Source organism: Triturus cristatus, chromosome 1_2 (assembly GCF_964204655.1).
Source record: "Triturus cristatus chromosome 1_2, aTriCri1.1, whole genome shotgun sequence".
NCBI lineage: Eukaryota > Metazoa > Chordata > Amphibia > Caudata > Salamandridae > Triturus > Triturus cristatus.
The window spans coordinates 1,045,984,807-1,046,011,700 of record NC_140580.1 but is presented as its reverse complement, the minus strand read 5'-3'; the positions used below and the strand labels follow the sequence as shown (position 1 = coordinate 1,046,011,700).

At 44.6% G+C, this 26,894-nt stretch overlaps 2 protein-coding genes across 2 annotated transcripts in view; one reads left to right on the top strand and one right to left on the bottom strand.

Annotated features, from left to right (window-relative positions):
* The window catches only part of RBM18 (RNA binding motif protein 18), a 200,895-nt gene that overhangs the window by 100,021 nt on the left and 73,980 nt on the right, over positions 1 to 26,894 (bottom strand). The window contains exon 3 of the mRNA XM_085612214.1: positions 16,081 to 16,207. Coding sequence (XP_085468340.1) covers positions 16,081 to 16,207 — 127 coding nt within the window. The remainder of the gene's footprint in view (positions 1 to 16,080; positions 16,208 to 26,894) is intronic.
* On the top strand, positions 286 to 2,147 carry LOC146868632 (transmembrane protein 238-like). Its single transcript, XM_085614218.1, has 2 exons — positions 286 to 304; positions 1,687 to 2,147. The coding sequence occupies exons 1-2, from the start codon at positions 286 to 288 to the stop codon at positions 2,145 to 2,147; spliced, it is 480 nt and encodes a 159-aa protein (XP_085470344.1).

Below are 26,894 nucleotides of genomic sequence, written 5' to 3'. Positions count from 1 at the left end.
CAAAGTTGCAGTTTCCCCAAATATTATGCGACTAGAGTTAGAATAGTAAATGTAACCTTCCAGTGTCTGCCACGTCCACTGCTGCCCTGAGGGCACGATTCATGGCAAGAAACACAAACAAGTGGTTTATACACTAGGCATGGGTGAAATATGGATTTCGTCAGCGTAATGTGTGTACTTTGAGAAAGTTTACAATGCGGTTCATAACTTCAGAAGCGAAATCCTTGCAATTACGCCATTACTTCACTACGGGTAATCATGCGCCAATCATGGTAAAGATTTACCATGAATGGAGCAATTTTAGGTAATTCACGAGAAAAACAGAATGTAAGTGGCTGCTGTTTGCGACGCTTTTTAAAAGCATCCTTGGGCTTGGGCCAAAAACGGAGACCAAGGCGCATTTCGTGCTGAAATATGACATGCACACGGTGCTGCATTTAGCAGCAATGGCAGCTTACACGTAAAACAGACGGCACACTTCTTTGTTTAAAATTCCTGAATATGCCAGGGCTCATATTAGATTTTAGATTTCAGCAAGATTTTAATTTTGCCACATTTCTGCAAATCTACATAGGCCTCGATTAGAGCCGAGTGGAACTTCCTTATGGAATTCCACTCTGCTCAATCTTGTGCGAGCAAGTGTTCCTGCACCGGAGACCCAATTTTACTAGTAGGAAAAGCCAGCCAGTAAACGGACTTTGAGAATGGGCTGCATTGCAGCCTGGACTTGTTTAACTGCCACGATCCAACCCTCAACCAAGACACACAGAGAGCACATAATGCTGCTCCTTGCCAGACTACACTCTTGCGTTTCCTCCCTCACCCTCCTCACCATCGTTCCTACTTCACCTCACCCTGCAGCAGCCCCCCCGAAGACGTTTTCCACCTGTTCAGAGCAAGTGGTAAATGGTAGCGGTAACCCCCACAGAAAAGGGAATACTGTGCGGAATTCCAGTCAGTAATACTGGTCTGCACAGTTATTCCCATTCCATGGGGATGCACTAATGATTGCATGGTACCGGTTTGACGGGTGCAGATTTACTACCCCGCCGGTACTGGGCAGCCAGTAATATGGCCCTAAGAGCGGCTGACAGTTGGGGGAGGATGTGGAATTTCCAGTGGTGGGATGCCCTGCGCGTCCATGCACACCTACAAACGTACAAGCTTAAGGGTATTCACCACCTTCTCCAGATTTTTTCCACATTGATTAAGGTTGTAAATCTACTGCTCACAAAGGCAGTAGTACAACTTTTTAGGTCGAGGACTACCGGTCTGCCGAAGGCAGAACCGGAAGTCGAGATTTAATGTTTCCTAGAGTGGCTCCTTAGCCCGCCTCTCTTTTTGCCTCTCCTCCATTGGCTGGCTTCCTAAACGGAGGCCCGCCATTGGAGGAGAGAGCCGTCCCTCCAAATAGGCTCCGTCTTTTTCAGATTCGGGGGCGTGTTCCTTGCTGTTCTTTCCACTTTTTAGCCACGCCCTTTTAGAACAGCAGGAACACGCCCCCGAATCCGAAAAAGTTTCGGAGCTTCTATCCGCCATTGTTTTGCTGTCCTCTGGCCGTGAGGATCTTCGTGCTGTTGTGAGTATAGTTGGCGGCGCTGCCCTTCGATGAGCAGGGATCCGCACCGTGCCTTGGACGCCTTTCCCCCTTGTTTTGTCATTGCAGCTTGTGTGGGGTGAGATGAGGCGAAACAGTTAAAGCCTGCTCGCCCCCTCCGGCACTATGTAACGTGTTCGCTGTTCTGATGGACCTGGTGGGGGTGGCCTCCCTCCTGGTGGGCATCTTCGCCCAGCTGCAGATCAACGGGAGAGACTTTGGTGACTTGCTGATATACACCGGCGCCATTCTGGTTTTCCTGAGCCTCATTGGTTGGATCTTCTGGTACACGGGCAATATCGAGATTTCCCTGGAGGAGCTGGAGCGAGATTATGTCGTCAAAGGGGGCACACTCGCCCACCTGGCCCGCAAGATCTCCCGCCGCCTCTCTCGCCGCAGTGGCAAGCCAGGGGGAGGTGGAAGGAAGAAGGGAGGGCCTCACAGGGGTATCGGAGGCGCGGGCGCGACGGGGGAGGACAGCCTGCAGCTTCCACGCATCAAGGAGCCGCCCACAGAAGACGAGGCGTCCCCGAGGGGGTCCCCGGCGTGACCTGTTGGGGGTAAGTCAAAGGCTTAGCCCCCGGCGTTCATGGCTTCGGTCTACTGCTGGCGACAACAGAGTTAATTCTGATGGGTAGAAGTCAGTCCGATAACCACCTGCCCAGTTTTTCCGATAGCCATGGTAGGAGGCTTAAGGTCAGGCCCCTTGCAATAACTCCTGCCCGGTAGGGAGATAATGTTAGAACCTACAGTGAGTTTGTACAATTTGGGCTCACACTTGGCCAGGTTATTTATGCTCTAAATGTACACAAGCCCAGTGTGGCTTCAGACGTTATTTACCCTAACATACCCATTTATGTAATCCAAGTGTTTCAAGTCACATTAATGAAGACTCGAACTCCCAAAACGCATTAGGTTGTAAATAAGTGAATGGGTGGTAAAGAAGGTGCTTCCTGTGACCTGGAGTCCTGGCTAACGACTCACGAGACTAGGGTGCGCCCCACCGCCTGTGGAGTTAGTCGAAAGTCGCGGGTGTGTACTCATTCGGCCAATACACACTGCATGCGTGCAATGCGGGGAGGGAGGGGGGCTCTTTGCCTCCTCCTCCTTTCTGCTGCAGCGGGGGGGGGGGGGGGGGGGTCACACCTCGTCTCAACCGCCGATGCTTGGTGTGATCCTAGCAGCGTCAGATGCTTCCCAGGCAGAGGCGCAACTAGAGCCAAATTTCGCGGCGGCGGGGAGGGGGCGGGGGGGGACAACGGAAACGGAAAAAGAGGTGTTTTTCGGAAGCATTGTTTTCATTTCAATGCACCGGGTTGCAAGGTGGATATCTGTAGCTCTGAATATTTGTGTGGATAGCTCTCTGTGTCTGGCTGACTCTGTATGTGTGGCTCTGTATGTATGTCTGGGGGATACACTTTGTATGTGTGTGGCTCTGTGTGGGTGGTTCTGTATGTGTGGGGGGTTGGCTCTCTCACTACGTCACTCTCTCTCCCAAACTCACTCTCACTACCTCACTATCTCTCACTACCTCTCACTATACTACACTCTCTCTCACTACCTCTTTAGCTCACTCTCTAACTCACTACTCAACTCTCTCTTTCTCACAGCAACACAATATCACTACCACAGTAACTATCTCTCACTCTAAAACACTACTTAAAAACTTCACTCTATCTATCTCACTACCTCACTCTCTATCACTACGTCACTATCTAGTTCTATCTCACTCTCACTACCTCACTATATCACAACACACTCTCTCAAAACTTCACCACATCTCTCTCACTACCTCACAACTTCACTCTCTCTTTCTAACTCACTAATTCACTCTCTCTATCTCACTACCTCACTCTCTCTCTCTCAAATACACTAAGTCACTTACACTCACTCTTTCACTACCTCACTCTATCTCACTACTTCACTACATCACTCTGTTTCTATCTTAATACCTCACAACATCCCTCACTACCTCACTCTCTCTTTCACTACCTCAATCTTTCTCTATCTCACAATATCACTCACTGTTTCTATCTCACTATGTCAGAAAATACCTCTCACTCACTCACTCTTTCACTACCTCACTCTCTATCTACCTCACTCTCTCTCACTACCTCACTCTCTATTTCACTACCTCACTCTCTCTCTCTATCTCACTACCTCACTCTCTCTGCTAATGCAATAGGTATCACATATGCAAAAAAAGCTAATGCCAATAGAAATGATAATGCCATTTATTTAGGGATTCAATAATGATAAAAAAATAATGAGCAATAACAATAGCTCTACCTATAATATTGCCGAGACCATTGCATTGTAAATGCTTGTTTTCATGGTGGAAGAAAGGGGGTGCAGGAAATGGGAATTTGCAGTTACTCAGCAAATGTTCACATGTGCAAATGTACAGATGTTATGGAAATCACAAAGGTTTGCAAGGAATATGATTGCCAGACTTACTTCCGTAAACTGTTGTAAATTTGTGAAGCAAGTAAATCTGCACTAATGAAAGGCCACATACCAGTAGGTTTACTTCGTTGACTGTTTTTTAAAAATACTGGCATGCAACCACTATTCACTAAATGATACCTCAGAGAAATGGTATTTAAATTGGCACAGTAAAATCGTGAAACTTTTTCAAGTTGCCATTTTTTGTGTTAACATTTCAATTTTTAAAGCAATTGCTAATCTTGGTTTCATGCTTTTGAATGTATTTACAAAAAAATCAAGGCACAATCCGGGCACATTATAACGTATAGGTAACTTCACATTATTACATTTTGTGAACATACAATGCTTTTGTATTAATAAATCATAACTAAAAGCTTGAACAACTTGCAAACCTTACCATAGTGACGGATAATCCACTTTAAAAGATCTAGACTGTTGGACTGTAAACTGTCAGCCAAAGGGTTTATGCTGCAGGAGGGGTGGGTCTACTTGTCCAGTGGACAAAATAAGCATGAAAACTTGCTGTCCTTCATTCCAAACAATACGTCCAGGGCGACTGTTTGACACTGCTTTGGAGGCCAACATAATTTTTCCTACCTGCCTAATCACCTGGGTGTTGTCCCGCGAACTTCCTTTGTCTCCCTCCCGCCGCCGCCATCCTAACGCGGCCGCTGTGCGGAGGGGGACTACCTTTCCCAGGATTCCTAGCAGCGGACAGGAAGCTGAACTGGAACCCGCCTCCTGTACTCTCGCGCCTGGAGGCGCTTAAAAGCAAAGGGAGCCACCGCCTCGCGGGTCCGCGCGCGGGCAGCGCCGGGCTAAGCCCGGGCAAAGGGCGGGCCCTCTGTGGCCCTCAGAGGCCAGAGGAGACAGGGCTGGGCCACGGACCTTGTATTCATTCGCTGTAGAACTTGCTCATTCACTACATTGTGATTTTTATTGTGCTTAACTTTATGTGTCATTAGAAGTTAGAAATACAATAGGGACACCTTGACAAATTTGCCTTTGCTGCCTTTGCTATTTGGATTGCCCGTGGATTCCTTGCATTTCGACCAACGCTTCGCCGAACCCGTTGCGCGGGTCCCGCTTCACAGAGGGGTGCTCTCCTTTGTGGGCTGTTAGCTGCTGCTGGGGTAAGACAGGGGGTGAGGGCTGCGAGCAAGAGGGCTGGGACTACTTTTCCCAGGAGTCCCAGTAACCCCGCCCGTTCCACCTGGGCTGCTCTCCCTCCCCGCCCCGCCCCGCCCCCAACGACCGGGTGGTCACCGTAAGAGTCATAAATCAACGTGTGAATACCGCTGCGCGGGAGCGCGCGGGAGCTCGCCGGGGGCCGAAGGGGGCCGGGCTGGGCCATCCCCCTGACAAGTATTCTACGGTTCCTTCTCCAGTAAGTGAACTCTGATATATTGTATCCTATTGGTGTGAAGTAGGGCAATGTCTGCCTCAACAAGTACCGCCAGCGCCCGTTCAACTACTTCACCGGTTGAGACTGGTCCACTGGCAATTGGCCCTTTGGATAAATTCTTTTTTAACCGTTCATCTTCAATTGACAAAGAGCTAACCTTGGCCGAGAGGCGCGCAGAGCGCAGACTATCAATTGAACTGCTTAAAAATTCTACGGACAAGTACTTAACTCTAACATATCCCACTCTGGTAACTCCATTATCTTCTGTAAATTTTCCAGTTGCCAACGAACAACCTGAAGGACAGGCACAAATAATAAATAAGGAAATTGTTACAGATTTGAACAATTCCAGTGGGAGTTATATTCATCCTATATTGCTTCCTGACCCAGGTGCTCAGGCTATCCCGACTCAACCTAAGCTTGGGTCCAAAAGGAAAAGAACAGCCCCACAAAGAAAATGTAAAATTGTGGCCAAACCCCCTCAAAAGCATAGGAAGCTACACAAAACTGTGATTACCAGAGAGGCTGTTATTGAAGAAAACCATAGCATAGGAAGTGTTCAGAACTTAAACCTTGCTCCTTCGGGTAGCCTAGACTCTCAAGAGAAAATTTGCCCTGAGTCTGCTTTATCAATTAACGATAAATTGCTACCACTTGCAAATCTGCTCCCTGAGCTAGAAAGATTACTTAGATTAATACTTATCCCGATAGAGGATAGAATTGCCAAGCTTTCTGATAGGTTAAACCACTTTGAGCAGGCAACACTAGATAATTTTTATTCTACAAAATCTTTGATTAAAGCTAATGCCAGGGTGGATTTAAGTACAAAGCCCTATGACAATATTAACCTTGTCACTCAAGATAAGGGAAGAAGGCCTCAAAACAACTCCCCTTTACCCTCTAAGACAAGTAACACCACTGTCAACACAACTACCAAATCTACTGATTTGGTATATTTAGGCCCTGTTCAACTTCAGCCTAATACTATAAATCCATCTCAGTCTATGGTATCCCAGTCACAAAATTCATCTCCTGTTGCTGGTTTAGGGGTTACTGTATGCCCTTTAGTGGGTAAAGCTCCAGTACCCACAAAAGCAACCAACAAGCAGATAGTTCGAAACAATCTTGCGGTTGGGAAAGGGGCTAATGTATGTCCTCCAGCGGGTAAAGTTCTAGTACCAACCCAACCAACTAATAATCAGTTGGTGTTGAAATCTGCACCCCGTCCTGATCCTATAGTTTCCAAATCAATCCCACCTCCCTTGATAAAGCCAAAACACAGAAAACCCCCAGTAAATCTTACTCCGGATTCCTTCCCCTATGTAGTAGTCCTTATAAATGTTCCACCACTTCCCATAGGGCAGAGAGAAACCTTCCAGATGCTCAAAAATAAGATCATGCACTGGTTAAGGGAGAATCGACCTCTCCCAGGAGACATCGATGGGTTAATCATAGGGGTAAGGAGAATAGACTGGATAGGGTATACACCGAAAAGTCTGGGTGGGGACTGTGTTGTGGTCAACTTTCAAGATCCAAGGGTGGCGGGATGGATAACTAGGCAGGGATGGGGTGAAAACAATGGAGGTATTAGAATTGTAGATCTTACCTTTTTCTACCCCCGCCCAACCAGTGTACTGACTAGTCTGCTTAATGAACCCCTGAACCCTTCTACTGCACCATGGCCAATTACTTCCACACCAGCTTCATTATTTGGTCAGAATTATACCACATGTATAAACTATAATCCCCATGCTGGATGGCAGGACCCAGGGTGGGGATATTGACAAATTATTAGAGAGTTGAACAGTAGTAATGGAGGGAACAATAATGAGTCCAAGGGGGCCTGTGAAGATCATGTTGGTACTACTGTTACAATCTTAACTGTTGGTTACACAGAGAAGGGGAGTTTTGTTGTAGAGGGAGGTACTGGGATGGAAAATATAAATGCTAGTACTGTGAAACTACCCTTAACAACAGCTAATATGATTGTTGACCCCACTGATGATCCTGGGAAGGTCGTTAATAACATCGAAAGCCCAATGATTTCCCGAGTGTCTTCTTATACTAACAATTATGATGGGTCTGAGTCTAGCTTTGGTACGCTTCTATCCTGGAATGTTGCAGGGTTGAGTAGTAAGTTAGACTCCCAACCTTGGGTGGACTATATCTGTGGGTTTGATGTTTGTTGTTTCCAAGAAACCTGGGCTTGTGACCCCCTGTTTTGTTTCGGTTACTTAAACTTTCCGATACCAGCATCGAAAGGTGGAAGGGGTCGGCCCATGGGAGGTCTTACTGTATGGATAAAACAAGACTTGGACATTACCATCAAAATATTGGACCTGGGAACTAGCGATTTACAACTGCTAAGAATCTCCACAGATAAGGGTCCGTCATTGGATTTGTATAACGTTTATGTAAGAGGCAGTAATACAACCAATTCCTCCACCTTAGAGTTGTTGTCTGCCTGCTTAGAGACCAAGTCCCAAGATAGCAGGGTAATAATAGCCGGGGATCTTAATAGGACTTTTGAACCTTTAGACTGCACAAATGATCCCTTAGGGAAGGATGAGGACAATCTTTGGGGAGTACCATCTTTATGTTTAAACCCCGTCCCAAGGTCGACAAAAGACATCCTACTACTAAATGCTATTTGTATGGAACATGGTCTAAGAGCACTGAACGGGAGAACCACAGGGGACAAGGAGGGTAGTTGTACCTTTGATAACGGTAACAGCAGGAGCAGAATTGATTATATAATATGTAGTCTCCAGTTGTGGCAGGGGGTTATTGATATGGCCATTAGGCCTAGAGTAGAAAGTGATCACAACCCCCTTTGTGTGACCCATAGGTGGTGGAATGTTGGAGTGGGAAACTTGCACCTAAAGAATGATCAGATTCCAGTCATGAGCAATGACGAACGTAGGCTAAAATGGCCAAGGGTATTGGCTAACGTGGAAACCATGACCTATATCAACCATGAGGTTGATAGTGCAATTACCGCAATAGAGGCGGCTGACCCAATAGTTCCTGGGGTTAGGGATATCACGGATATCCACAACAAGTTATTTTCCCTCCTCAAACCATGTTTTTTGACCAAGAGTAAGAAAGGGAGGAAAACCCAGGATGTTGGAAGGTGGTTCAATCGCCAATGTAGATCTACACGACTAGAATTGGGACAAGCCATTAGGAACAGGGACCGCGTTGCAATAAAAGAGGCAAGGAAACTGTACAAATTGGCCATTTTCCAAGCCAAAAGGAAATGGGACGAAGACCACTGGGCTGAGTTAAAAGAGGCTTCTAGCAATAAGGACTCTAGGACCTTTTGGAAAATTATTAAGTGGGGTAGAGGAGGTGGCCCAGCAAAGCCTGATAATAATGTAGCTGAAGATGCCTGGGTTGACTACTTCAGACCACAATATGCCGAAGTCATGCGCCCCGGGGTAGGTGAGGGCATAACGCCAGTCTATGCTATTGACAATTTGTTCTCCCCCAAAGAAGTAGAAATCGCGATTAGATCCGTGAAAAGTGGGAGAGTGCCAGGGCTAGATGGGATACCCCCGGATATCTTCAAGTATGATATTACGAGATGGGTGAGGTATATCTTTTTAGTAGCAAACGCCCTAGCCAAGGGGGGGGTGGTCCCCGACCTTTGGAAAGGTGCAATTATTATTCCCATCCATAAGAAGGGAGATCGCTCATTGCCTGCCAACTATAGGCCCGTAAGCCTAATAGCAACCATGCAAAAAGTAGTGGGAAGAATGGTTGCAAACCAGCTTATGGACTGGGTTGACGCCAATAACGCCCTTTCCTTATATCAAGCTGGATTTAGGTGAGCTACCAGCACCATTGATCAGGTCTTCCGCTTTACCATACTGCGGTGGAAGACGGTTTTATTGGGAAGAGGCTGCCTGTATGTCGCGTTTGTCGACCTGCGGGCGGCATTTGATTTAGTCCCCAGGTTTAAGCTATGGTTGGTTTTGCAAAAAATGGGAATTCCTATTGATTTGCTTACACTAATCATGCGTCTACATGAATCCAATTTCGCAAGAGTACAGTGGGGTGGGAATGGCGAGTTTACTTCGGACTTCCCCGTGGAAAGGGGTGTCCGACAAGGCTGTTCCATGGCTCCCTTACTCTTCTCATTATTTATTAATAGGATTGTCAAGCGAATGTTGGAAGCAAGCGTAGACGCTCCTTCGTTAGCGGACGCCAGGGTCCCGATCCTGATGTTCGCTGACGATACCCTTATCTTGTCTAAAACCCCTGTAAGGCTGCAACGTGCATTAAATATTTTTGATATTTTTTGCACAGAGCACGGGCTTGAAGTAAACGTGGGGAAAACGAAACTAATGGCCTTTACCCCAAGCCGTAGAATCTATCCCAAGGTAACCCTAAATAATTGCAAGTTAGACACTGTTAAGGAGTTTACATATTTAGGGGTACAGATAGCAGAGGGCGCTGGCTGGTTGCATCATTTGGAAAAAGTGGCCATAAAACATCAACAGCTTTCAGGTGCTTTGAGGGGAGAACACCGCAAATCCAAGACAAAACCGATTAAACCCGCACTTATAGTGTACGATGCAAAGGTCTTAGGTGCCACTTTATATGGTGCGGAGTTATGGGCTTGGGACAATCTTGCGGCCCTACAGACATCTGAGAACAAGTTCCTCAGAGGGATTACAGGACTTCCACAGAGCACCCCCCTAATACCATTGTTCCTGGAGTTGGGTAGACGCCCAATTACCGATAGAGCGCGATTGCGCCCTGTTCTCTACTGGAGACGTCTTTGGACAACTCCAGAGATCAGACAATATGCAGAGGGTTTTCTTTGGATAATTAAGGAAGACATCTTCCACAAGATAAAATGGCTTAAAAATCTAAGGGCCATGCTAATTAACTTGGGGTTTTCCAATCTTTGGAATAACCCAGTGGAAGAGGAGTTCCCAAGCAAAGAAGCCCTCAAATCACATTATTGGGATTGGGTGGGTGGTAATCTGCTGAAAGACGTTAGGTCTGACTCTATGGCTGGTCGTTTTTTGGAGACAAAATTTTTTCCTATCCTAGAAAATTATTGGGATACTATTACGGTACCAATGGATAGGAAGCTAGTCTTCCAGCTAAGATCCGGATCTATTCCCCTAAAAAAACTAACGTCAGGTTGGCATAGGTCGACTAGTAGGTTATGTCCAGTTTGTGAAAACGCAGAGGAGAGTGTAGGTCACTTTCTATTTGTATGTAAAGCCTACTCATTACCCAGGAGATTATGGCTCACACCTGTATGTAAAAACCTGGGGACACGTGACAGTGCAGTGGCTTTAAGAATTTTGTGTACAACAACTCATGAATCGATAGTCATTGGGGTAGCTAAATACTTGGGATGGGCCTGGGTCATCAGGCGACGATTTCTGGGGGGGATTAGTTAATCAGGTTTTCCTTTTATCTTTATTGTCTAATAATGTAAAATTACTTGTTACATGTAAATTTTTTACGCTAATATCGTATGAGCTGCACAGAATGCCTATATGAATTTATATTTGTAAATGTTATGTTTTTATTCTGTAATGTTTAATTTTATGCTGTGCTTTTATGAGAAATAATCTCGAATAAAGCTTGTACAACAATACGTCCAGGGCGGCAAGTGATATGAATTTCACACCTCTGCCTTTAGAACATCCCCATACTCTAGACTGGATCTGGAAGATTTTTCAGCATTGTCCTAGAACGCCAGCAGGTGATGTTGTGCAGCTCCACATTGACATCACTCTACCCCAGAAGTGATGACTGTAGCTGCATAAAGGCGCTATAAAGGCGCCACCTAAGTACGCTGATGTCAGTTTCCTTCTGCGCCATTGGATACAGAGCCAAAAAAAAAAAAAAAAATGAATTGTTCATGCCAGTGTGGAGATCTCTAATTTTGGCCCTATTAGATAGAAAATAGTCTATTCCACAGAACAAGGGGGTGGAAGGGGGGGGAGGTATGTGCCGTAAAATGGAGAATCTACTGGTAAGAGCGTTACCGAAGGCAAGTCATTTGCTGTTCTGATGAATAAGCCTAACCTGATTCCTCACCTTTACAATAGATGGCAAAGCAGGTGGTGATCCTGTGGAATGACTTGCACCCAAAAAGCCCTGCAGGATAGAACGGCCAAAATGCTCTTCCACTTGGACCTGGCTATCATGAATGTGTGCTTGATGAATGTGTGCACTGATGTACATGTTGCAGCATACCAAATATCCAAGACAGGCAGTCCACATGCTAATGCAGTGGTTGCAGCATTGGCCCTGGTGGAAAGGGCCCTTAATCCTTCTGAAGGCTGCTTTTCGCCCATCAGATAGCGTCAAACGTTTGTGCACAAGACACGTTTAGGAGATAGAATAAAATAGCAAGTGAGATCAAACTAATCCCCTTTTTGTCTTCATTTCAGAGGCAAAGGTGTTCAAAATTACTTTTCCAGTAAACCTCTTTCCTCAGATCTCTTGAAACCAATGTTTTGTGCCTCCACAGTGTGTATATTCAAACACTTGGAAACATCAGAAACCACCAAACAAAAACAAAAAACAGCACTCTCTCAGGTGGAGCTCGATTTACAGCATAGTTTATGTGGTGCAGCCTTCATTTTATATAGTGTTTCATTAAACTTCCAATATTGCAATTCAGTACACTAGCATTTTAGCATTTTTCCTCTCTTTTTGAAGAGTTCACCACGGCAGAATTCCAACACTATAAAAACAGGACCTGCATGTCACCAAACAGCTCTCTTCAACTCCCTCGTGCACAGTGCCATCACTGACCCTGTGCACGAAGGAAAGAGTATGTCAAGCGCAAGGGAACAGAAAATGGTCAATCTGTACTGGACTGGCCACACAATGATTGCCCATGTTCTGTGAATCTCATCCACCGCGCCGCTCCGTGTGCATGGAAGCAGGCTTACTGCCACCCGGCACCTGAACCAATCCAGACACTGCTCTCATGGTGTTTATCTTATTAAATAGCATAAGAACAACAACAGGACTGGTTGGAGCAGGCAAACCCAGCGCTCATCAGGAGACTGGGTGACTGTTGCTGTGTTTCCCTGGCTTCCTGACATTGCACAGGTATGAGAAAACATGAGGGCATGTCGGGCTTGACAGTAAGTTCATCCACCATGGCATTTAAAAATCCTGCCAGGTGGTATACAATTAGGGAGATGCCCCGTCAATTCTTCCAGGTCCAGCGGTGCAGTGTCTTTGTACAGAGTCCATTACTCCACTCCACATTGCTTGTAGCAATACCACATGATGGTGGTGTTGTCTGTGAGGACATGAACTAATGTCCCCTTGATAGATGTCAGGAAGGCTTTCAACGCCAAGAAAATTGCTCACAACTCCAGTAGGTTGATGTGGAGGCAGGTCTGTGCTGGAGACCCGAATCCTCTGATCTCCACGTTTTCCAAACCTGGATGGAGTCCATCAGCTGCCTTGCTGCTGGGCCCACTGAGACTTTAGATCCAACTGCAGAGCGCCTGCAAATAGCACTTGGCAAAGTTGACGAGCAGTATGCAGGCCATTATGCAAAGAAGTCTCACAGCCATCCTATGTGAGACCCAGGACTGAGGCTGGAATATCAAGATATTAGCTCTAATATCCTGGACTGGCTGCTCCTGAGGGAAGGCCTTTAAGTGCACCGCAACTACGATGGCTCAAATGAAGAGGAGCCACTATGAAGGAGCCTGCTGTGACTTTGGAACATTGATCATGAACACCAACAATGTAAGGAGGTTCGCTGTCATCTGGAGATGGTCCACGACTGACTGTGGCGTCATTGGTATTCCTAACTTACAAAAGTACGCTGTGGTCACTGCCATTACCTTCATAAACACCAGAATAGCTTTGGTCAGGCCAAATGAGAGCACAGCAAACTGCAAATGCTCATGGCCTACCTTGAACTGCAGTGTGTGCTTGTGGGCCTGCAGGTGGGGGATATGGAATACCCGTTATGCAGGTCCAATGCTACCATCCAGTCTCCTGAATCCAGAAGTATCTTGAATTTATCCTTCCATAGGAAGAAATTGAGAGGGTTGAAGATCTAAAATAGGGAAACATCCAACAGCCTTTATAAGCACTAGGAAATAACGGGAATCCACTTCCAATCTCCAAGACCGGGATCCTCTCTTATGGTTCTTTACTCCAGAAGAGCATGATCCTCTTGCAGCAGAATAGACAAATGGACCTTCAAAAGCTGCTCTGAGGGAAGAGGTGGCAGAACAGAAAGGAATGTAGGGTGTAACCCCTCTGTGTTATCAACAGAACAACTTGTCTGAATTTACTTCTTGCCACCTGTGGAGAAAATGAGTAATCCTGCCTTCCACAGGGCGGTCAAGTAACACTAAGAGCAAAGTAATGCAGCTTGGAAGCTGTGGTTGGATGGGGTAGAGATTGGGAATGTTGCTGTCCATGCTAGTCTGGATGTTGTCTGCCAGATCCCCTACCCCGACCCTGAAAGGACTGGCATGCCTGTTGTTGGGGGCAACATCACATACAGCTGCACCTACATCTGGTGTGGAACACACCACCACTAACACAGGAAACAGCACCTTGTTCACTCGTCACAAACTTTACTTGCACCCGTATCCGCAGAACACAAACAAAATCATTAAAGGAATGTAAATGACAAATGAGCACCTAATAGATACAAAGCAATGAAAAATATCTGGGGATATGCCTTTTTTTAATGGACAAACAAATTGCTCTTAGTCTGAATTAGAACTTATTTGAGGGAAGCATGGAGGAAGAACACCTGCAACTTGCATGTGGAGCATTCGATTATCAGAAATGTGATGTTAATGTCATATCTAGGGTGATAATTTCTTGACAAAGACAGGGATGAAATAGACTGCTCTTTTCATTGAACTGTGAATAAACTGTGAAAGGTTAATGGATATGGACAATCAAATGGTCGTATTAATATACTGCAGGATTCAAGCCCAACCACAGTGCATATATAACACTCGGACGACATCTGGATGATCCTTGACAGAGGAGCCATGGCATCCCTCATTCTTCTGGCCCTCTCTCAGCAATTGACGGTTTCACACCCCTTCCTCATCAGGCGCCTGTACAAGACTGGCATCCAGGGACCTGCTCCCCACTGGAGCCGCTCCTTCTTAATGGATAGAACGCAAGCAATCTGCTGGGCACCTTAGTCCTCGGAAGCCCGCAAGCTCATTTTCAGAAAGAGCATCGTGGTTCATCACGGTGCCCCACCCTCTTCAACACATACAGGATCCCTCTGGCCAATATCATCCCCACACACTACATCAACATTCTCTCCTATGTTGACAAAATGCAACTCATACTCTCCAGCTCTGACAAGACTCCCAACACAGCAAATAAGTTAATCTCATGCATGACCGAAGTGGCTAACTGAATGAGCCAACTGTCTCAAGCCCAACACGGACAAGACAAGTAGTGATCATCGGCAAGAACCCCTCGCCATGGGACTCCAACTGGTAGCCGTCAAAACTTGTACCCACACCTGGAACCTCAGAATCGTCATCAAAAGCAAACTGGACATGACCGCACAAGTTAACGCGGTCACTGCATCCTGCTTCCACACCCCGAAGATGCTGAGGAAGATCTTCAAAAGGTTCCCAAGCAATATCAGAAAAACCGCCACTCTTGCCCTAGTCACCACAAGCTGAACCACGAGAACACCCTCCATGCCAAGATCACCAAGAAACTCAGCAGGAGAGTGCAAACCATCCAGAACTCTGCAGCCAGACCCCTCCTAAACTTGCTACACAGATGTCACATCCCACCATACCTCAGGGAATTCCACTGACTCCACATTTCAAACTCTTTAAACACACACATTCAAGGCACTACACAACCTAGGCCCCTCCTACCTGAAAAATTGCATCTTCTTCCAACAATCACCCTGACACTTCCTACTCGCACACATTCCACGCATACACAAAACTAGATCAGGAGGGCAGGCGTTCTCTTACATAACTTTCATAGTATGGACAAACTCCTAATACATATCCAACCCTCCTGTTGTTCTCTTCTAAAGTTGAACACCTGGCTTTTAAATTAAATCAATCTACCCGAGGCAAGGCTAGGCACAAGCACCTGCTCAGCGCCAGGATACACTTGTGGATGAGGAGGACATTACACTTTACAAATTCACAAAGTAACAACATATAGCTATCTCTTGTTATCTGCCTGTACCCCAAGTAAAATCAAAATGATCTTATTTTTTATGTGTTTACCATTATTCAAGATTATAAGCTGGTCGTAAAACAAGTTCTACAAGAAAGTCATTCAGATCTATAGAACTGATCTTGTAGTTGAGGATTTCAGCCATATAGGGAAGTATTCAGAGTAGAAAAAAGTCACTATAAAATAGAACAAGGACACATTAAAGAAAACCTTAAAAATTCTCATGGGTTACTGGGAAACAGTTTGAATAACCATTCTCCAATAGTACATACATGCACGACGATGTTAAAATTAAGTTGTTAAAGGGGCTAGCCACTTTATTTGAAAGTGATCACAGCAAAAATATCAGTGGCTCACTTTATAAATTATCTGAAACATTTTGCTAGTGAAAGAATCACAAATGATTACTAGTGGAAGTAAAAATACTCACCTGCTTGGTTTCAAAATTTACAAAACAGTATCCTCGAGGTTGCCCCTCTAATGGTCCAGACTTGTGGAACAGAAAGTCAAACTGTTTTACATTACCAAACTTTTGAAGGAGTTTCAGAAGGTGGTATCTACAGAAAAACAAAGAATACAACCGTTCTACATCTGTATATTCAAAGGCAGGCAATAATAAAAATATCAAATACATCTTTTTATTCATATAGTATAAGAAACAGAACTGTATTGGAGTATTCTAAGAGTTGTGTGGGAGGTCATGATTTGCCAAGAGAAGATCACGAGTATGGGAGACTGTGGATGAACATTTTTAGGAGTAAAAGTGAGAGTTAAATATGAGGACAGGAGAGGAATGTAGGAGGTTTAAATAACAGAATTCTTAGGGGTTGGAATATGAAGATGGACTTAGTATGTCTATTTCTGAGGGTAGAGAGACAGAAGGAGAGTAACCAAGAGAGGCCAAGAACAAGAGAGAGAGAAAAAAAGAGAGAACGAGAGACCAATTAATCCATCACTGGAATAGTGAATATCCTGAAATAACAAGGGTAATCTTGAGTGTGCCTGTATAACAGAAAGAGAGAGTAGACAGATTGGAAGATTTTAGTTAAGAGAAGAGTTGTGAAAATATGTCAGAAGATCAAATCATGAGCTTCCCATTGCTGTAGAAGGTGATGTGCAAGTTGCATTCCTCAAGGCCAGAGAATGAGAGTTTCCGCCATTGGGAAATTTTGGTACTAGAGATGGTAACGTCAAAAAGCAGAAGACCAAAACGGTGCAACATTGGTGAAGAAATGAACACGAATATCATTTCAACTGATGTGGTAGCAAAATATAAGTTCAACTGACTTGGCACAATGGCAGTTGGAAACCATGCATAATAGCTAGACGAAAGATCCATGTAGATACACAGCATTTTTAGAAGGACCTGAAGAATATTTTACTTCAGCAGTATTATTACAAGAGTCAAATAGCGATAATTATGAAAGGAACGAGTGGGACTTAAGCCCAGACGATATGCTGGAAGAAAAATTAGGTGGAATATATAAAAAGATTTAAAACCAAAAGGTCAATATAACTGTATGTAGTATGTAATTAATGTCACACAAAAACTGTAATGTGACAGACACTGGTAACATATGAATGAACACGGCGCATGAATTTAAGCAATTGCAAAAAAGTCTCTAAACCAATTTTGATTCTGTAAAGAGGAATAAGAATTTCTCCTTTTCAATAGACCAAAGATAATGCAACAATAGACCAACATAAAAGCATTAACAACTCATACCAAAATGGTACAGGTCTTACATTTCCCAGTACCTGGAAAAAGTGACATTCAAATGCCAATCAACTCTCTGTAATGTCCTCAAAAAGTTCTCTTTCCTGCCATTCGGTCCTTAATCTCTGCTGCTCAGAATCCTCAGATAAGAGCCTCTACATTCTTTTTCATAACAGAAGTCGTTATATTGAGGTTAATAGACACAATGACATTACACAAAATTGCTGAGAAATTGGAATTGGGTGTTGTGCTCTCTCCCACAAGTTGACCATGTTGGGGCTTTGTGGTGCTCCTGAGACTTCCATTATTGTGTGGTGGCCTTAAATAGCTTAAGAGAAGCTCGGGGAGAGGGTTGGGAGAGGGTTTGATAAGAATTTCATACCTAAGGAAATTAAGGTTTTTTCTTTCTTACTGAAGCAGTTTGGTTTGCACTCCCTGGACTGAAATTGAAGATTGACAGGGGCCCATAATCACGAAACACAAAGTTTGAGATCAGCGTAAGAGGGCATTGTGGGCCTGTGGAGACATTAAGCATTCCTCTGAATGTGTTGCTAACGCCAAGTGCTGGTATTTCACATATGTTTTTAAGCAAGAAGAGGACAAGAGAAAACTCTGTTTCTGATCTTAGAAACCCCGCCCTCCCTCACCCCAAACAAGGTCAATATTCAAGACTTGCATGCACATGTCAAAAAAACTACGGGTGTGGGCACTAGCATCAGCCATTTCAGACAATGGTAAGAGTCCCCTGATCACTTTAGGATACTGGTGTGCTGGCCCACAATCAGTTTATGTTTGGGTGGGGGGACGTCAAATATCAGAGGGGTGATAATATTGGTAGTTTTGCATTTATAAGTGGAATGTCATAGCGTAAGAACAAACCACACCTCAGCCGTAAGGAACATATAGAAGAGGAATAGAAGAGTTATACTGTGAATGTGGATGGGTTGAATGATACAACCACACATGCCTTAACAACGGGGTCTGAACTACGACGGTATTTTACCGCACATGCCTTTACAGCAAATTTGGTTGTAAAAGCATAATTGCTCAAGGGATATGAGTGGTAAATTGCATATTCACATTGTAGCTTGCCCTGCATGCACCCATAATATTGAGAATATCTCACATGTTCTGTTTTTTTGTCCCGCCTATTCTGTATATAGAAAACGTTGGTTGATCCCTATTTGCAGGAATCTGGGATTCTTGCATTTTACACAGGCATGCAGGATACTGACCTACGATACTCATCCTCCCATTGTGTTTGCGGTTTCCCGCTAGCTGTTGTATATGTGGCGCACTAGGCAGAACCTTTTAATTCAATTGTCTTAATTCTTTTACTTATTGTCTTCTTTTAATGTTTCTTGTACTTTTTATGGTCTTTTTGACCGAAATAAAGTTATTACAACAACAAAGCATATTCCAACCCACCTGCCCTGCACCCTAACACCGGATACCCCTGCCCTGTAATCCACCTCACCCCACCCCTTAAATCTACCCTAACCCTCCTTCCGTGCTGAGGCTTAAAACCCTGCCCCCTGCCAAAAACTACCCCGAACCCAGCCCTCCCCACCCTGAGCCCTAAAACCTGCCCCCTGCCAAACTACCCTAAACCTCCCGCCCCAGCCTCAGCCTTAACACCGATCCACACCCCTAATAACTAACCACCTCTCACCCCCCATAATCAGTCTCCATCCCCACTCACCTGCCCGCATCCAGAGTTTCCTGTCCTGATGCTTCCTGTTCCTCTCACCGCCCATCCGGACATCTAGACTATTGGATGCCTTAACCACGCATATACGTGGTTCAGGCAGATGCGTGGTTCAAGCAAGCATATTCCGATTGCTTGGAAATGGCACGCATGGCTCAGCCCGCACTGTAAAGGCTGTTTACCATGAAGATGTCTCAAAAGACATTGGTTCCAGGAAGAGTATGCTCTGCTATCAGTGCTTAAACATCTTGGCAACCTCTGAATGATCTTTGAAATGGAAACGGAGAAAGCTCCGTTCCAACGCACAGCGCACTGCGAGCAGCCCCTAAGGTTTCTATCTAAGGTGTAAACATTTAACTTTTTTCACAAATCAATTAAACATAGTACACACATGTGATGTAAAAAAAAAAATCATTTGATAACTTGTATTTCGTTTCATTCAAATGTTATCAACAGACAAGATGTCTTCATCACAAAAGAACATATCAAAAGAACAAATATAACTCATTTGAATAACAATATGCTCAAAACAATGTTTATCATTCGATTAAAGCGGACCCAATGCATTTCGGATTGTTATACCCTTCATCAGGGGAATATGGTTCTTTGCTTTAAAATTAGATTTGCGGCCTCCTGCCGGAACAATGGAAAATAAAATAAAGAGGAGAATAAACAACAATTCGCTCATAGTATGTTGTACAATATCTTCAGGCTGATTCAAAATATCTGTGCAGGTCCTCAAGCTCACAGCAGCACGCATTGTTTGTCAAACACAATATTAATATCCAGAACTTTTGATAACGACTTTCTAACCAGGTGTGCAGGTTGGAATCAACTCTTTGTCTTATGATTAACCTTCTAATGATGTCACTGTCTGATATACCCAATTGACCCCGCATCTGGAAGGAAGCAGAAATTCAAAAACCTGAGGTCTCAAGAGGCAAGGGGCCCAAGGATGTCCCTGCTAATGTTAAGATAGAGTGTAAACACACAGAACATGCAGACACTTTCTAAAAGCTGAGGAAATTCTTTATGACAAGTACACCAGACACACATCTTGTAACCTTGGGCCTGGAGGTGGACCCCACCAGCCAAGAGGTGGACAAATCCAGTCAGCTTCCCATACAGGAAGGTTCTCCCTGTTTAAGATAGTGGTGAACAATGACCTTTTGACTGAGTAATAGTCGGGTTTTGAGAAAGGTCACTGCTGGCATCTAGATGACAACTTCAAAAGAAACGGCTATGGCTAAGAGGTAGGTCAGGAAGACTTGTTCCCAGGTTATTTAGTAGGTGAAGTAAGTGAAGAAATGTACAATCCTAATGAAATATATTATCCAATATTGTCTGGATGGGCCACCACTGAGAAGTTATCACAATATGTGATGGCATGAATGCACAAGCGTCTTGACAACGCGGTTACAAACAGACTAGGGACTGAATGGCCCAAACCATTCCTAGATGGCAAGGTGGCACACATTCCAGATATTGACTCTAAGATGTACACGTTCCTTATGGGGAGAGTGGCAAGGAACAAAGATGGTTTGGGAACTTCTCCCCTTCTAAAAGCAATTCAGGTCTTGGTCACTTCCAGTGAGGAAATGCAAGAGAAGGCTGTTAAACAGAAAACTTCACTGGAGCCAAGTTAGATGAGAAGCGTCCAAATGTGGATTGTCTACAAGCTGACAGGGCTGGGGATGTCTTGGGTTGTTAGGGTTCCACACGGGGCTCAATTATATCTAGCTCAAGAATACTTAATTGGAACGGCATGAAGTCAGGTAACGAGTTGAAGGAATTTACTTTTATTAAGTTGTACATCAAAACTTGTCTCGAGTCCCAACATAACATTGAACATTTCATAGGTATTACAAATGAACATTTCAATTCTACTAACGACTACCTGGTATTGTGGACTTAGGAATGCTTGAACCCTCCCTTGCATGCTGTTAACTTATTTTTATCACATTTGGATTCAGACTTTATCCTTGTTTGGAACATAGTTAATTCTGCATTAGGTTATTCACTGTACCAGAAGCAGATTTTAGTTTTTTGCAGAATCAAAGCAGTAATAGGAATAGATGTGATGGTTTGGAAGGCTAATAGTTTGAGTTATTAGGCCTTTGGCTGCAAAAAAAGTACAAAACTGGATGAACCTTTGAGGCCACAATTTAGGGTTTATTGGTCTTTAAATAACGTGGGTTCAAGTTTCCATGCGAATATGGGGAAATGCCGCTCTGGTATTTTTATGTTGAGGTAACTGGTTTTTAGGTCTCAGCTACGCAGCGCGCATGCGCTGCATAGAAGGGCCTCTAGCCATCGCTCTGCTAATTTTCAAGCACACACTCGTGCTTGTGGTGGCATCCACCTTGCGGGAGTGAGCAGGGGCGCGCCACAAGCATGAGTGCAGTGCTTGAAAATGAGCAAACTGCTCTCCCAAGCGCGTGCCTCTCTCCTCGCCCACACGTCCCGGCCACTCACTCGCTCCGCCTTCTCAGTCTTCTTTTTGCTCCCGCTTCTTGTTTTGTTTATCTGTATGCTCACATGCTCTCTCTGCTCATTTTCAAGCACACACTCGTGCTTGTGGCAGCATCCACCTTGTGGGAGCGAGCAGCAGCACGCCACAAGCACGAGTGCAGTGCTTGAAAATGAGCAGATTGCTCGCCCAAGCGCGCGCGCACCACTCGCGGACTCACCTCCTGCTCCCCCTCTCTCACAACCTCTTCACGTGGCCACTCCTCTTCCTGTATGCGGCGATCACCGGGCCGCGCTTGCTGCCTCATGGTGTAGTTTCTGTGAAGGACAACGTACAACCAGTGGCGCCATTGCGCCTCTAAACACGGTGCATCCCTCCCGTGTCAACGATCCCGTGTTGTTCGCGGGATCGTAGACATTGGCCGATGTCTGAGTCAATTGTGGAACTTCCCCAATAACTTTTTGCCACCAGGATGTAACCTTCTGCCTGAGTACTCGGATACTTCCCTGATGGCGGCCAATGGGAAGCCTCCTCTATGCAGGCACTCTCTGGGCTCCCTCTGATTGTACTATGCGCTTCAGCTTCGAGGCACCAACTGCTCGTCCCTTCTAGTTACCGTTTGTCCCCAACAGCCGGGCCATGGGCTTATTACCACCTTGGTGATTGGGTGGACGAAATAAAAACTTATCACCTAAGCAGAGCCACCCCCGACTGTGTTTTTACGATTTGCTTAACTGCAGTGTTGTCCGAATGACTCCCCCTGCGTTATTCATTCATGTTGCTATACAGAGCACCAAAACATGCTGCAAGACAGAAGTGGACACTGGGATTTGCAGCCATTTTTTGATTTCTGCTTGACTAAATTCGTCTTCTTGTGCGCACTGCTTGGTTCACTGTTTCTGAATTCATGATGTATTTAATTCTGGCTGCATCCTCTTCATGGAGGAGATGTTTGCGGTTCCTCGAAGCACACAACAAGGGCACCTTTCGGAGGCCTCTCTGGGTTCCCAATGGATGATTCGGCATGAGAAGGGCCTACGGGCTTCATTGACTAGAAGAACCATACCCGCTCACTGTGGTCTTAGAAAAACCAGGCAAGCATGCAGCCTACTTCATAAGCAACACGCATGCACCGATCCGTGCACTTCCTATGGAACTGCTGACGTCCGGGAGCCACCTTAGTATATAAATGCTGTGATAATAGTTATGCCAGAAACAGATGTGCTCCTGCTGTCCCTTGGAAGCGGCCTCCTTGCTCAAGCTAGGGGAGTTTATGTTCAAAGGCAACTCACTTTCTACTCTATTTAACAGAGACTGACGTGCGCGAGGTGAACCCACAGTGGTCCGCTCCCACCCTACCCTTCACACTGCTCGTGAGGCACTGCTGTTCGGAAAGCTTGCTTATCATCATGAGCATAATCTTAAACTCCATGTCCTCAATAGAAATTACATTTCCTTTTATGTTAGCTATGTAATTTCATTCTCTAGTCTACAATTAGAGGAACCACTAATGAACATAAATTTAAACACATTAGCACTGTGGCCAAGAATAAAACATGTTTTCATAGTAAACAGAAGAATATGGCTGATGTACAACAGGGAATTGTTAACATTGTTACGCAAACATGGGTACCTGTAAAGAGGGATCTATGCTCTCTATAATGTGCCAAATTTTCGTGACTAGGTTGTGGACTTTGTTGGTGTGGGGGCAGAAGGTGGTAAAACACACTAGTCTGTCTAATAGTGCTTTGACTTTGGTGGCCAGTAGCTCTTCCCTAGGGCTGTACCAGGGGTACTTAGGCGCTGTTTTAACCATTTTTTTTAGAGTAACCCCTGGATAGTAGTCTTGGTTGCAGTGTGTGAGCCTCTCTGAAGCAGTCCTCTTTGAAAGTGCAGTTCCTGCGGAGGCGCAGGAATGGTCTGAACAGTAACCCATCCCTCAGAGCCCTGGGGTGGTAGCTGCTATAGGCCAGAAGAGTATTTCTCTCGGTCAGTTTCCTGATGAGGCTTGTGTAGAGTCTGCCTTCATCCAGTGTGATGGCGAGATCCTGAAATGCAAGCTCTACTCTGTGTGTGGTATACGTGAATATGAGATTTTTTTGTGTTGTATGTATAATTGTAGTGTTTGCTTTCTTTTGTGTTATTTGTTTCTTTTTCACATGGGACACTATGCACCTTACTTATTAGTATTGCCAAATACAGTTTATTATTCTTTTTGCCACTTCCAGTGTTGGACTACTTTGTGGTGCTTTCCTGTTCTCCATCCTTCAAACAGTCTCATCGCGCAATTGTGCTTAGTATTCCGATAGGACCACTGTTTTTTGTAATTGTGCTTCTGGTTAAGCACTTTAATATGGTCCTTTAGAATACATGTCGGAAACCTGGTTACAGCCTTCATCACTGATCCTCAAACATCACACACAAGCTATTTCTACTGAGAATTCTTGTTAAAAGCACATCAGGGTGAGACAAAACTAGCTTCTTATTCACTTTACCTACATATAGATAACAAGTTTGATTGCTTTATCGAACAAAACGCAGTGGTTTCAAAACTAATAATTTAGAGGGATGATTTCATATCTGATTTTTTCCATATTTCCAATAATTACAAATTCAGCAAGGGGTCATATGTGTAGATCCCACAAGGTTTTCTTAAAGAAACTAACTGTTGAAGTAAAGAAATATCTATACGAGTAAGAAAAACAGCCATTTGCAACAATGTTTTTGTCTGTAACCTTTGGTCACGATGGCCGATTTACAAAAGCAATGTACCATTACGTTTGCTAGACCCTTTTGGCTGTGGGGAATATGTAGGGTCACACAGCACGGTTTCAAATATGTAAGAGTCTATGTAACAAAAGAAGGAGGAATTTCGCAAACTAAAAACTTATTCAGAATTTTAACACAGTTCATAATGATGTCCAGCTTTGGCGAGCGCTCCCGCTGTCACTCATGAGTAGGATAGCAATATATCTGAAGAGTGCTTAGGTATGCTGCAGGTGGTTATGGTTTCTCCATTGAAAATCTTTCTCTCTCCTTATTCAAAAAATTGTATGAAATGATTAAGGGCCAGATGTGTGACCCTTATTTGAGGCCGCAAACGGGAGATCCTCCCGTTTGTGACCGCAAAAAAGGGTAATGGCATCTACACATGCTATTTTGCGAGTCACTGACTCGCAAAATAGCATTTGTGACTCTCGCTATTAGGAAGGGGCGTCCCTTCCTAATAGCGAGTCACCAAGCCATGTACTATTGTTTTGCGACCACATTTGCGGTCGCAAAACACTTGCAGTTTACCACCTTCAAGTAGGTGGTAAACCACTCACAAACGGGAAGGGGTCCCCAGGGGACCCCTTCCCCTTTGGGAGTATGTGAGAAAATATTTTTTAAGGGCCGGCAGTGGTCCCTGGGACCACTGCCTGCCCTTAAAAAAATAAAACTGAAAAGTTTTTTTTCTTTTTTAAATGCATCCCATTTTCCTTTAAGGAAAACAGGCTACATTTAAAAAAAGAAAAACTGCTTTATTGACCAAACAGTCCCAGACATGGTGGTCTGCTGACCCCAGCAGGCCACCATCCCTGTGAGTGCCAGTAGGGCCGGACTGGCCGTAGCGGGCACCGGGCGTTTCACCGGTTGGCCGCTAGGGTGGGGGCGGTTTTGGGCACCTGGGGGCCGTTTTTGTTACCGGGGGTCAGCATTACCGGCCCCCTGTAACAAAATTGGCCAAAATCGGCCCTAGCAAACTGCTCGGCTGCACCTCCCCCTCACCCAGGAGGGGCCGGCCGAGCAGTTTGCCAGGGCCGGTTTCAGTTCACAGTCCGGCCCTGAGTGGTAACCATGCCCAATGTGGTCGCAAATTGGCACTGCCTCCTTAATATTAATGAAGCATGCAATTTGTGACCGCATTGGGAAACGCAAACAGTTTGAGACACTGTTGTATATTCACATTTGCAAGTCGAAAATTGTGAGTCGCAATTTGATGCAATTTGCGACTCGCAAACGAGAATGTTAATACATCTGGCCCAATGCTCCCTTAATGTTTGTATCTGCATCAGAAATTGCCTTACTAGGTTGCAGAGATCTTTGATTTAAGAAGGAAGACAAGATGGTTTCCACACTTCTATGGATGAGGGCCATGGGAGAATTTGCTTATAGACCTCTAAGAAGGGGCTATATTGTAATTGTAAATGGTAATTATATAGCACTTACTACCCCTGATGAAGGACTTAAGTGCTTTGCGGAGAGTAGCACAGTACTATGTAACACAAGATAAGGGGGTTAATAATTAGTAGATGAATTCATATTTTTTTTTTGTTTTGTTTATTAGTTGCGTAAGGATAGGATGATGGGAATGGTTTTGAAAAGGGGAAGTAGTAAGTTGTTTTTGTAAGTAGTGGTTCTGTGTGGCTGTTAGTTGGATGACGGCTAAAATAGATGGGGAAAGTTTGAGAAGGATGGTTAGGGGTTCATAGTACTCAGAAAGGTTTGGGATGAGTCAGAGTGAAGATTGATGGGACAAACGTTTGATTTGTTTATAGCATAAAACTGAAATTGTCTTATATATACATATATGCACATGACATTGGACAGTGACATAGCACTACCTAACCTATGTAAATACTATTGGGCATCCTAGTTTGTTCTGATACACAAGACAGCTTTTGCCCATCAATCCAGGGTGACAGGTTAGCCATGGGCGAAAATGGATATCAGGCAGCATGGTGCAACACATATTTAGTGCCTAATGAAACACAAGGCTCGAGTGGTCAGGGTGTACAAAGTGGCCATGATAAAATTGTCATGGAAACAGAGGCTGACTGAACTCGAATACCCATGGGTGAACCGTGCACTGGGGGAACTGAGACAACTTGATGGATTTTGGAGTAGGCACCAGATAGACATTTTCACTCTAGGGAACACTGGTGCTTAGAGGGTTTTTTAATCATTTGAAACACTCACTGATGAGTATAGTATGGCAAGAAATGAAAATTTCAAACAAGGTTTAAACATGGGACATAGGTTTCTCTTCCAGATGGGACCCAACTTAAAAAGAGTATTGTTCGAAAGGTTGGTTTCATTGCTATATAGGATGCTGGTCAATAACACACTGATTGACTTAGTCTGTTTAAGGGCCAGATTGACCGCCCTGGTCTATACAGATGAAGTTGAGTGAGATGAGAAATTGCTATCCCCATGAGAGGTGGACATAACACCAATTCAAATTGGTACATATAACAATACAATATAGAAAACAGGATACAGATGAAACTTAATTAATACAGTACTAGAAAGAGTACTAAGAACATTCATGCAAATTGTCATTTTAACATTTAAAAAATTGTAAAGTGC